The 13,043-nt window shown below is 36.0% G+C and overlaps 1 protein-coding gene across 2 annotated transcripts; it reads right to left on the bottom strand.

Moving 5' to 3' along the window:
• Positions 1-1,310: 1,310 nt before the first annotated feature.
• On the bottom strand, positions 1,311-12,655 carry LOC112504443 (nucleosome assembly protein 1;4-like). Of its 2 annotated transcripts, XM_025108383.1 has the most exons (11): positions 12,357-12,655; positions 12,241-12,284; positions 12,014-12,109; positions 6,515-6,607; positions 6,067-6,154; positions 5,926-5,987; positions 5,658-5,842; positions 5,345-5,525; positions 4,503-4,546; positions 3,999-4,176; positions 1,311-1,581 (listed from the first exon to the last, which is right to left on the bottom strand). In XM_025108383.1, exons 1-11 carry the CDS (start codon positions 12,424-12,426, stop codon positions 1,579-1,581), a joined length of 1,044 nt encoding a protein of 347 aa, XP_024964151.1. In that variant the 5' UTR covers positions 12,427-12,655; the 3' UTR covers positions 1,311-1,578. The 2 variants fall into 2 exon arrangements, with proteins under 2 accessions (XP_024964151.1, XP_024964150.1); XM_025108382.1 differs by lacking the exon at positions 1,311-1,581 and having other exon boundaries at positions 3,536-4,176.
• Positions 12,656-13,043: the final 388 nt, after the last annotated feature.

Below are 13,043 nucleotides of genomic sequence, written 5' to 3'. Positions count from 1 at the left end.
AGCAAGATTGAGTCCAATCTTCAAAATCCAGTTAAGACAAGAAATCCGATCAACAAAGACTTCTAAGTCGCACAACTTTTCTCTCAATTTTGGCAAAAGAAAGATAATGGAGGCTAAGACCCTCCTTATATACTTTTTCCCAAATAAGAAAGTCGACATGCAACCTTCACATGCATGCATACATCCCTAACTATATGCATATTCACATAACCTCCCATGTATGCATTTTATATTATACATACATCCATTCATACCATCATATATCCATGTATACATTCATGCCCACATGCACATATTTATACATGCATTCATATGCATACATGCATAATTAATGTATATTAATATCCACATATCTACTGCATACTCATTTATGCACATAACTTTCACATACTAGCATGATTAATATAACAATTTATCATGTTGTCACATTTAACAATTTATATTACATCAATTACCTTGAGTGATAATCAAGATCCAGTTATCACCTTTATACACATGTCGACTAATCTTATTAAGGGGTCGTTTACCACACACTTACCCAATTAGCACTCATCGGTAAAATTCAACACTATCGTTTACTAACCAGGTAAGATTCTAGTTGATAAAAACAAATTTATATGCAATAATTTATCCGGTAAGTGTAAGAGTCATTGCCCTCACTAACCGGGTAAGACCCTCGGTTCTTGCCTCGCTCTTACCGGGTAAGATTCTTGGTCCTTACCTTATTTATCCGGTAAAGTAATGTAACTTGGTAAGCGGCCCCTAAATCTTAAAAATATCAGTCGAGAATATTGAAAAGAAATATGACTTGTCCAATATTAAGAGAGTGATTGCATTTTTCGGGTCAAAACTGAGCGATAGAAATGTTGGGTCGAACTTGAAACAGAAAAAATTCAAGTCATTTTTTACGGTGTACACTAGTTGAATTAATGAAACTTGCAATCGTTATACACAGCCATATATATATATATATATATATATATATATAAAGAGGATTGTCCCCCTATACATGATGAATGAAATACAAGGGTTATGGTGAAAACGTGAGAACAAAACCTTCATATACCATAAACTACCTTTATTTACCTATTTTTATTATCATGGCCGAAATTTTAACAAACTCATTCATATGAAAATGATTAAATGTATGTAAAGTTGGTGAAAAGGAAGATGAAGTTAGATCAACACACCATTCTCACAAAACAATGATTATCACAAAACTGTTTGAAATACAAATAGTGTTGATAACTGTAACAGTTGGAATGTGATGAAGTATAAAACAATGCTCCTTACATACCATAATCGACACAAGTACCAGAAACCCGAATCATTATATAAAATAAATACCCTTCCAACATCATCATCGTTCAATTCTAATATTCATACAACCATTTCCACAATGAAAGAATAAGAACCTCTGTGATATGGGTGCATATATAAACAGTGTAAACCATAATTACATAATAAACAGGAAGATAAATATGTGATGAATCAAACCCAAAAACTGCACACTTTTAATCAACCACTCACTGCTCCTGCTATCTCAAACATTCAATCTTTGGTCATGATTTTAACTCTTCACTGCATTTTACACACAATTAGATGAATATATATACATACATACACACACACACACACACACATACACACACATATATATATATATAGAGAGAGAGAGGGAGAGAGAGAGAGATTCGGGAGAAAACCCCCAAAAAAATGAAAAACTGAGGAACACCCTGGTAACCATTCATCTGGACGGTATGCACATGACAAGTTGCTTGCAAATTACTATAGAGAGAGACAGAGAAGTTATAGGGAAATCTCCAAAAAATGGAAAATTGAAAACACCAATAACCGTTCATATGTATGATATGCACATGTGCATACAAGTACCCAAGGATGTTTCTTGGTTTCCATGCATGTGTGCACACAGAAAAATTACTTACAAATTACTTGTATGCACATGTGCATACAAGTATAGATGAATGGTTACTAGGGTGTTCCTCATATTTTCATTTTTTTATGGTTTTCCAACTTGACCCTATATATATACAAAAATGTCAAACTGAAGAATGTTAGCGCACAATCGATCGACCATGCAGGTGGTACATGCACACTGAATATTTCCATGAATAGCAATTGAAAACTCAAGCCCATGTCTTTTATTTGGTAGCTTGTGTGCACCTCATGTATCCATAGATGAATCATACTAGAACCACATTGACCTTCGTTATGAAAGAATAATCTAAAATTGGAAGTACATTCAAAAGTTTCCACCCCATGATTAAGACTCATATTCAAAGAAAAATCCAAGTCCTCGAAACAGGCAATGGAAAATAATATTTCAATCTCTATGCTCAAGGAATCATTCATGTCAGTTCTTGTGTTAATACTCGATAAAATGGAGGAGTAGCGGAAGGAAAATTATATATTACCTAACATTTCTAGATCCATTTTGTTTTCAAATCATATGCCTAAACAGTTTTGCGGGAAACATTACTCATGGCTACATATCTCGTCAATCGTGTGCCTAGTAGTGCAACAGTTTCAAACAAATACAGTACCTTCTTCAAGCATTCCCTCATGTCAAATCCTTCTCCTATGATCTACCTCTAAAATTGCTCATATCCATAATCGGTACCAAAGTAAGCTCGATCCCAAATCTCACGAATTATTTTCACTGGACATTCAACTACAAGAAAAGGCATACAAATGCCCAACCACAAAAAAGATCATCACTCCCCGGACATCACCTTTTTTATTGCTAGTTGATCTATCCAAAACGTCATTCAGGAGAGCTACAAGGGAGTATTAGTTTTGGAATTAGTTACAGGATCATCAAGCTAGTTTTACTCCTTGCAATATCATTACACCCAAGTCCCACCATATCACCTCCTAAACCTACATCTTCAACTCATGACCATGAGAATATTCAATCATTTAAAATCCACGATCCTTAAAAAAATTGTGATAATCCACCTCAAATACACGAACCTAATCCACCTCAAATGCCCGTCTAATCTGCCTCAGAAACAACTTGAAAGAACTCAATGTTTATAGAAGGAAAAGAAATGGGAATGTGAATAGCAACACACAAATTAGGGACTCTCAAGCCAGTGAACAGAGTCCTCCTAACCACAAGGGTTGTGGCATAGTGTTTGAAGCCCTGGGGGATGTGATGGAATATTCCATTTCTCTAGGGTTCGATTCCAGGCGTTCACAACAATTGTGGCCACTGAGTTTATCAGGGCTAATTTCTTGCTGGCACAATTTGCCAGGATTAGTCTAGGCATAGCCTGGACACCCTTCCAAAAAACAGAGTCCTCTTCCTGAAAATGCTGAAGGTAAGGATCCTAACACTTATAAGATGGTAATTCCAGTTTGATGATCTTGATCAAGAATAGATGTCTACAAGTTCAAAAAAAAATTGCAAAGAATACATTGTCCAAAAAGGAAAAATGAACGGTAACAGTTAAAAAGAAAAAGACAAAGGTTGCCAATATCTGAAACAAAGAATACCCAGTAATGGCATTTAAAAAATATAGACAGCAAATATTGTCATACTATTAACAACGCATAAAAGACAGCCCAAAAAACTACCAGCTATATAGCTGAAGTACAGAACAGTATTAAATTATTAATGTGCAACAGTCTTGACCAATATTTTTTTACATGTACAGCAAGGATAATCCTAAACCCATGCTAATTAGTCTCTCACTGAGTGAAGGCCTCATTGAGTGAAGGCCTATTTTTTTACGTGTACTGCAAGGATAATCCTAAACCCATGCTAATTAGTCTCTCATTGAGTGAAGGCCTAAAGAATGCAGCACATTACAGTTGTGGTTGTGTTTGATAACATTAAAGAAGTGCACATAGGCCTAAAATGTGATTTTCTATCTTGAGAAGTTTGAACATCAATTCTAGCGTTTCATCTTTTTTACCAACCTGATTTGAACCTCTAATGTAAATATTGACAAAACTTAGCTAGTATCGATTACCTTTTTTTTATTGTTTACATTATCTTCATCGTCATCCTCATCTTCTTCAGCATCCTCATCATCTTCATCAGCATCCTCATCATCCTCATCATCTTCAATCTCATATTCATCGTTCTGGGCAGCCTCCCCAGTGAACCAAGAGACAGCATGAGGAATGATTTTGTCTCGAATGGTTGACCTGGAATTCACACATTTATTAACAACATTTAAATATCTATCCAACATGTGAGATGTAGAAGTTTGACAAAATTAAGACATGATATTGCTTGATTCCATCTCAAATGTATGGAACATACAATTTGTTTTCTACATCTCAAGAAATCAGTATAACTAACTCCCAAGGGAAGCTACTTTGTATAGTTAGAAAGAAAAATTAAAATAACTTTTGTTTCCACGTAAGTTAACTGATCTGTAGTTTGTTTCTGGCAAATAAAAATGCATATCTTCTCTGAATTTGTCATTTTAAGCTCTTTTAGTTATAGAGTGCACAAGCGAAGTACCTACCCAATGTCATAATCGTGTTCCATTTGACTCTGAAGCAATTCAGCCTGTTAAACAGAATGGAAGCGAAGCAGAATAAACAGAGAAGTAAAATGATGGGTAGGCCACTTGGCATATTATGATGTTAGAACAAGCAAAAGAGTAATGGTAAAATGGGAAGGTCAACTCTTAAATTGCCCAATAAGAGAGAGAGAGAGAGAGAGAGAGAAAGGCAGGTCTTACTTATTTGATTTGTTTTTTTCACTGGGGGAGGGGGCATGATCTTGCAATGAGAAGATTGGACAAGTAAACGACAGATGAAAACAAATAATGGCCCATATCCAGAAGTAAATAAACTTTGGCTTTTGAGGCCAAATGGCTTCCCAACTTTAAAAATTGATAGGAATTCTTGAAGGCATAATTTCCATAGTATCCATTCAGTTGCTTTTCCCATGAAAAATCAATGTTCAACGTATAAATAGAAAATGTGATAGTTGATATTATCGTTCAGCCAATTAAATATTCTACAAATTCTGAAACTATTTGATGGCTACAATGACCTTTTCTAAATAAATATATAAAGTTGATGATGTTAAGTGAGCAAGAAGGAAAAAAGCATATCACTTTGAAGCTGATACTTTGGCATTAAAACTCAAAGTACAACTGATATGACAACATAACTGGAACCAAAAACCTGAAACAAACAATCAACCAACTAACCCATGTCCTAGCCATCAAAAGCAGGCCACAAAAGACTGAAAGTGAATGTTATTTTTGTTTGGAAGCAGGTGGGACAGGATAGAGGTATAAAACCATGTTCCGACAATGATTTGTGATTTCAATGTAGCTAATAGTGTTGAACTTACTATATCCTCGTCAATATCCTCTTCATCATCAGGGATTTGAGGCGGGTTAAAAAAGTTGAAAAAACTTTCACAATCCTCTGTTTTCGTAATTGGTGGCTTGGGGCTTCTTGAGCCCTTCTTAGGTTTCTTCCTCAGAACCTTCTGGGTCAAATTTTTCCCCGGAAACCATTCGATCACCGTCCTATAATTTTTCCATGATAAATCAGATGTGAGACAAGGATAATGAAGCAAAAACTTGGGAATGACAACTAAAACCAACGATGAAGAGATACAAATTTCCAAAAAGTTAGGATTAAAAAGTAGCACATAATACCCAATTGCTTTTTCTAAGATATGTTCCTCCTCATTAATCATCTCATATGTTTTCGTCAGCACAGAGTTCTTAAAGTAAGGATTAGGATCAAAGAAGAGTTCAAGCTTAAAACCCTTGGCACCAGTGACTCTACACCACTTAACATCTTTGAGGTACTGGAGAGCCCCTTCATCAGACTCAGAAATCTATTTGGGAAAAAAAGATAGTAATCAGTAAATATATGAGACATGAAAAAATGTGTGGAAAAGTTTGTCGCTTATTCAATCACCTCATCAGCTAGCACTTCATTGGACTTCATTGCAGTCAGCCAAAAATTTGGCACGCCTTTATCTGTGTATCACCAGTGATTTCATGCTTAGATGCTTGTCAAACAGAAGTACAGGAGAATAAACTTCGTTTAAAAAACTACCTCCTGCCAATTCATTGTTCTCCTTATCCACTAAAGTATCTTTCAATACTCCTTCAACTTCAGTCAGACCATTCACTATTTCATATCTCTGCAAGTAATGAAGGGCATGAAGCAGAATTATCAACCAAAGAAAACCTGTCACCATAATGGAGAAATAGAGCTAGAGCTGCATTTTTGAGTTTGGGCAACCAAATGGGTTTATCATGTTCAAATTGTTGTGGATTCTAATTTGATTGAACTTGTCTACGATAAAACTTTGAACCTTATATCAAATTAATAAACACTGGTTATAAACAAATTTGTATCTATTTGGTGTTTGACGTCAAAAGGTCCAAATGTAGATCATTCAAGGGATGAAGTATTATGCATATGGCCACATGCGATCTTATCAAAAGCTTATAAAGTCATTCCCAAACCCAAAACAAATAATAATAATGATTATGGACACCTTAGCATATAACGGCTCGTACAACTTCAGATACTTTGCTTCCAATTCTGCTCTCTCTTCAATATACTTGGCCTCCAGCTCATCATGTTGATTCTATATGAAAGAAGTGTTAGAAGAATGCATTATTCTCAACTAACTAGACTGGAACAAAGTTTTTATTTTGATGCATTTGTTTAAGTATGTCTGAAGCATTTCAAATCAAACCAATTTCTCACTTTTAGTTGGAAAAAAATATTAATAAATAAGTGAACTAACACACAATCTCCAGACAACCCACTTATTACAGCTCCACTTTACAATGGAAAGGGTGATTCAAACTTCAACATGCTCCAGGGACTACCCATATATGAGTCTATGATTTTTCTTTATATGTATGGTAGCAAGGTGCCTATTTTCTCAACATCTTTTTGTCAAAATGTACATATTGTAGATCAGGAGGAATCCCTATAATAATGGAATATAGTTTCTATAATTATGGGATATTGTTACCTTCTTTATCATTATCTTTTCCTTGATTTCCTTGATTTAGTTTCCCTTTATCTCTTGTAAATACCTTACATATAGGGCCTTGTATAATCTAAGGATGGAGAGAAATATCATTATTCAATTCATCTTTCTTGTCATGGTATCAGAGCTTTAGGTTTCTCTCAGAAATCTAAAACCCTTGTTCTATTTTATTTCAGCCTTAATTGCTCTTCTCAGTGTGCAATCTTCATTGTTGCAAGTGTTCCTGATCGAACAGCCTTAATTGTTGTATTTCCTTTGATTGAACGACCATTCTGTCAACTCATGGACTTTTTGGGTTCTCTAGAAAATTCATCAGGAACTTGCTCTTTAACTCTTTCAAGTAAACCACCTTTCCCTTTTTGTCTAAATGCCTCGAGTAATAACCTTGTCAACTCATGGATAATAGATTCTGGTGCCACTGATCATATGGCACTTTCTTCCAATTTTTTTCATAATTACATCCCATGCCCTAGCAACCGAAAGATTACAGTAGCCAATGGCTCATTAGCAACTGTTGCAGGCTTTGGAGATATACATGTCCTACCCAACCTTGTCTTAAAAAATGTCTTACATGTACCAAAACTGTTAACGAGCCTTGCCTCAATCCAAAAACTCACCCATGATCTTAAATGTAGTGCTATTTTTTCCTCTTCATATTGTGCTTTTCAGGAAAAAGACTCGAGGAAGAGGATTGGACTTGCTAAGAAAAGAAATGGCCTTTATCATCTTGAATCTTCCCAGAAAAGCAACGTTCCACCTTCATCCTTTCTCAGTTCATCTAATAAAGACACAATTTGGTTGTATCACCTACGTCTAGGTCACCCATCCTTTAGAGTTTTAAATGTCATGTTTCCTCATCTATTTCAAGGATTAGATATTTATGAGTTTCATTGTGATATTTGCGAATTGACCAAACATACTCATATTTCTTTTCCTATGAGTAATAAAAGGGGCTCTCTTCCATTCCAGCTAATTCATAGTGACATATGGGAACCTTCTAACATACCTAATGTGTTTGGGGCTCGTTGGTTTGTATCCCTAATTGATGATTGCACTCAGGTTACATGGCTCTTCCTCCTTAAACACAAATTTGAAGTTAGCACTGTTATACCTAACTTCTACTCAATGATTCAAAACCAGTTTGGGGTCAAAATAAAGAGTTTTAGGACTGACAATGCCAAGGACTATTTCAACCAAATTGTATCACCCTACTTTCAATCACAAGGCATTATCCATGATTCTTCATTTGTTAACACAACCCAACAAAATGGGGTAGCTGAAAGGAAAAATGGTCATTCCTAAATCCTATTTTGGGGGGGGGGGGGGGAATTGTCCTTACTTCCACACACATGATAAACAGGCTTCCTTCATGTACATTGGAAAATACAACTCCCATGGAACTTCTTAATGACTCTACCCTCACTTCAGAACATCAAATGGTCTCACACCCAAGATTTTTGGGTGCACTGCCTTTGTTCACATCCACAACCAACATAGAAGCAAGCTAGACCCTCGAGCCATTAAGTGTGTCTTCCTTGGTTACTCATCCACTCAAAAAGGGTACTATGATCCCTCATCCCACAGATTTTACATCTCTGTTTATGTCACTTCCACATAAAACAAACCTTTTTTCTCCAAGTCCTCTCTTCAGGGGGAGAACTCAATGATAGAAAATACTCCTTGGGAAACTTTTGAACCATTTAAAAAACTTGACCTCCTAACTCGTAGTATCACTTGACCTCCTAACTCGTAGTATCGACTCCACATCAGAGTCTGTAGAGGAGGAACAAGTCGTATCTGAGTCATCCACCCCTCTAAATGAATCGGAACCATCCAATGAGCCAGATAAACCTGATTAACCCAAGTAAGGTTGATGTCTCCAACAATTCTCCAAATCCTCCTCAAGTGTATACAAGAAGAAAGGTCGTTCCTACGCCAACGCAAGTCCAAAACTACGACTCAAGTCTTGGGAATGAGAACACGGTAAGAGTTGACCCACCTTTACACACACAACATGCTTCCACTGATACCGAAGATTATCTACCCATTGCCAAGAGAAAAGGTACCGGAGAATGCTCTAAACGACCATTGTATCCATTATCTCACTGTCTCTCTTGAACACCTATCCCCAACCCACAAAAGGTTCATTATGAGTCTAAATACCATTTCTATCCCTACCCATGTTTATGAGGCATTATCAAAAAGGGAATGGAGGGATGCTATGAAGGAGGAAATGAGTGCATTAGAGAAGAATGAAACATGGAAGATTGTTGACAAGCCGAAAGGAAAAAACATTGTTGATTGTAAATGGATCTTTACAACAAAATACAATGCTGATGGATCCCTTGAGAGATATAAGGCAAGGTTAATGGCCAAAGGATACACACAAACTTATGGGGCTGATTACCTAGAGACATTTGCTCCTATTGCAAAGATGAACACCGTAAGAATTCTATTATCATTAGCTGCTAACCTAGGCTGGAAACTTTTGCAGTATGATGTAAAGAATGCCTTTCTTCATGGAGATTTAAATGAAGAAATATACATGAGTATTCTCCCAGGTTTCAATGCTGACACGGGTAATAAAGTGTGCAAGCTAAGAAAAGCACTCTACGAATTGAAACAATCTCCTAGGGCATGGTTTGGGAGATTTGCAAAAGTCATGAAGGAGTCTGGGTATAAACAAAGTCAAGGGGATCATACTCATACCCTCTTCATTAAGCACTCGTCCACAAGGGGAGTAACTGCTCTCCTTGTCTATATGGATGGCATCATAGTTGCAAGAAATGAAGAGAGGGAAAAGATGGAACTAAAGGAAAGGTTGATGAAAGAATTTGAGATAAAAGAATTAGGAAGACTTAAATACTTCCAAACCACAAGGGTGGTGCGTGATTGGTTTGAGCTTGGCTTCAAAGGTCAAAAGTACCAAGAGGTCCTAGGTTCAAATCCAAGGAGGAATAAAAATTCCCTTGTGGCCACGGAGGTTCAAATGCGGTGACTCCGAGCTATCTGCAAAGCAGGTGGTCGCCCTGGGATTAGTCAGCTCGCATAGCGGGTTGGATATCCAGGTTAATCAAGAAAAAAAAGACTTAAATACTTCCTAGGAATTGAGGTGGCATACTCCAAGCAAGGGATCTTCATATCTCAACCGAAGTATGTGATGGATTTATTGATAGAAACAGGAAAGAGTGGGTTAAGCCAGTATCTACACCAATTGACCACCGACAGTTGACAAGAGAATGTACCAGGTTGGCAAATTGATATATCTTGCTCACACTCGGCCAGACATAGCTTACTCGGTGAGTGTAATTAGTCAGTTCATGCATGATCCAAGAGAACCTCATCTTCAAGCAGCTCTACAGGGAACTACATTACTTGAAAGGTAATCCAAGGAAGGGCATTCTATTTAAGAAGAATGAAACTCTTACTCTTGAAGCGTACACCAATGTTGATTGCGCTGGTTCTAAATTGGATTATAGATTGACCTCAGGATATTGCATTTTCCTTGGAGGTAATCTGGTGGCAAGGTCTTCTGCAAAATCCGAGTTTAGGGCCATTTCTCATGGATTATCGGAGTTATTATGGTTGAAAATTATTATAAATGATTTACAAATAAAATAGGAAGGTCCTATGAAGCTCTATTGCCACAAGAAGTCTACTACCAATATTGCTCATAATCCCGTTCAACATGATAGGACAAAGCATATTGAAATAGATCGGCATTTCATTAAAGAGAAACTGGAAGGAGGATTAGTGTGCATATGCTTTGTGCCCTCAAAGAGTCAACTAGCTGATGTTCTAACAAAAGGCCTAAACTGTTCTAAGTTTTCATGGTCTTATTTCCAACATGGGAATGGAAGACATCTATTCCTCAGCTTGAGGGGGAGCGTCGAAATGTACATATTATAGATTAGGAGGAACCCCTATAATTATGGAATATAGTTTCTATAATTATGGGATATTGTTACCTTCTTTATCATTATCTACTCTGTATCTTTTCCTTGATTTCCTTGATTTAGTTTCCCTTTATCTCTTGTAAATACCCTATATATAGGGCCTTGTATAATCAAAGGATAAAGAGAAATATCATTATTCAATTCATCTTTCTTGTCAATTATTCAATTGCTAAACTTTTATATAACAGTTTTCAATAAATAGATATGCAAAAAAAAATTCCCTTGCCTTGCTACCGTATAAATAGACCCACCACTCTAGAAAGGATATGATGGATAAATACTAATAAACTTGTAGGATAGTGTCTGTAGCCATTCAATTATAACAAAGGTAAACTAGACCCTCAAATCATGCATGATTACTACGTACATAGTCTGATGCCATATATCTACAGGTTTGAGTTAACCAACAGCATTCCAAGAGTTGGCATAAGGGATATTTTCTAAGCTGAATCCACACTGAATGTTTGTCATGTCTAATTGAATAAAATGACCTGTAGGAGAAAAAATGCAATCCAGATATCTTGGACAAACTATGCCAATGTGATATTATTCGTTCAATTCCATCCAAAATACTTTATTACATAAAATGTACCAGAAAAGAAAACAGGATTCAAAGTCCAACAAAAATTGCGAGACATAAATGCATGCACAATATACTATTAAGATAAAATAAAAAGGTAATCCATAGAAATCAAAATATTGAAGGAAATTTATGTTCTTCCGTTTTAGCTGGTGTGAGCCCACTAGAGGTTGTCGCTTCAATTCCTAACGGGGGGATATTAAAAACATGTTTAGATCCCCTTCTTTTACTGACAGAAAAAGAATGTGTACATTATGATGTACAAAATCATTATAGATAATTGCATTTCTGCTATCACTCAAGACAGTGCCCCAACAGAAAATCAAAATGGGATTACAAAGGTATGCAAATAAACAAATTGAAGCGTAAGTTATGGATGTGAACTCAAAACAGAGAACTATTCTCAAACCAAGCAATTAAAATGAGTGCAATAAAAACACAGAATAAAGTCAAAACCTGAAGATCTTTAAGAACACCAACACGTTGCCTAGCATTAGCTGAAAGAGTGTCTAAGAAATCAGGATGTTGTCCAGTCAAATCATCAAGCTTACTCTGTGCAAAAGAACAAATCAGACATTAAGAAACGTATGGACACATAATAAACACATACATCCATCCAAGCAAAACAAAATTTTAAAACCGAAAAGAGTTAAGTCTATCATCTGATCAATCTGATAAACAACCTTCAGGGCATTAACTAGACCAGCACGATCCTCAGCAGAAAGAGCTACAAAACAAACAACACAAGTATCAAAATCAGCATCTATAAAAACGCACAGAAAAGAGGATTAAGAAGTACCTGCAGTAGCAGCGGGGAGAGTAGAGCTAAGATCGGTCATATTGAATTGATCTTCTTGATTAGCACTCATCGGAATCGATCTTAACTGAATTCGATAAAAAAATAAATGAAGGAAGAAGAAAGAACAACCTAAAACCCTAAATAAATACAGAGAAGTTGGGGGCAGAAGATGGCCGTAATGAATGAACTGGCGAAGTACCCTTTCTCTGCTGTACTGTTCTTTTCTTTGCTGGAAGAACGGTAAGAGAGAGAGAGAAGGGTTTTATTTTTGACCGGGTTTTTAACCCCACCCCCCTCCTATTTTTTTTTTCCCTACATTTTCTATACCCAACCTATATAATATAATAAAATAATTAAAATTTATTTATTTTAGGGTTTTTTTAACTCCATTCCCTCCTATAGATGCATGTGAAGGGGATGTGATTATGTATGGAGGTGAGTATGTGAGGGTGAGAGTGAGAAAAAAGTTATAAAGGTGTGAGTAAGGGTTGATATGAGAAGGAGGGGATGAAAAGTGATGTAAAGGGGTGGGGATATCAACCCCTTATTTTATCTTTTAATTTTAACTTTTTAATATTTTTAGTTTTCACCTTTCAATTTTTTAAATACTTTTTTTATTATACCCCTAAGTTTTTTATCTATACTATAATTACATATATTAATTAATTATATATTATTATTAATTAA

This window comes from Cynara cardunculus, unplaced genomic scaffold (assembly GCF_001531365.2).
Source record: "Cynara cardunculus var. scolymus isolate 2C unplaced genomic scaffold, CcrdV1 Un_Scaffold_5614, whole genome shotgun sequence".
Taxonomy (NCBI): domain Eukaryota; kingdom Viridiplantae; phylum Streptophyta; class Magnoliopsida; order Asterales; family Asteraceae; genus Cynara; species Cynara cardunculus.
The sequence above is the reverse complement of the archived record's forward strand: the minus strand, read 5'-3'. Positions and strand labels throughout refer to the sequence as shown.

What these genes read in the sequence shown, in the direction of transcription:
- LOC112504443 (XM_025108382.1), bottom strand. Translation starts at nt 12,426, where the DNA reads ATGAGTGCTAATCAAGAAGATCAATTCAATATGACCGATCTTAGCTCT. An exon ending in GAACAATGAATTGGCAGGAG is followed by an intron (nt 5,988 to 6,066) that starts GTAGTTTTTTAA and finishes GGTGATACACAG; the next exon opens with ATAAAGGCGTGCCAAATTTT. An exon ending in GAACACGATTATGACATTGG is followed by an intron (nt 4,177 to 4,502) that starts GTAGGTACTTCG and finishes TGTGAATTCCAG; the next exon opens with GTCAACCATTCGAGACAAAA.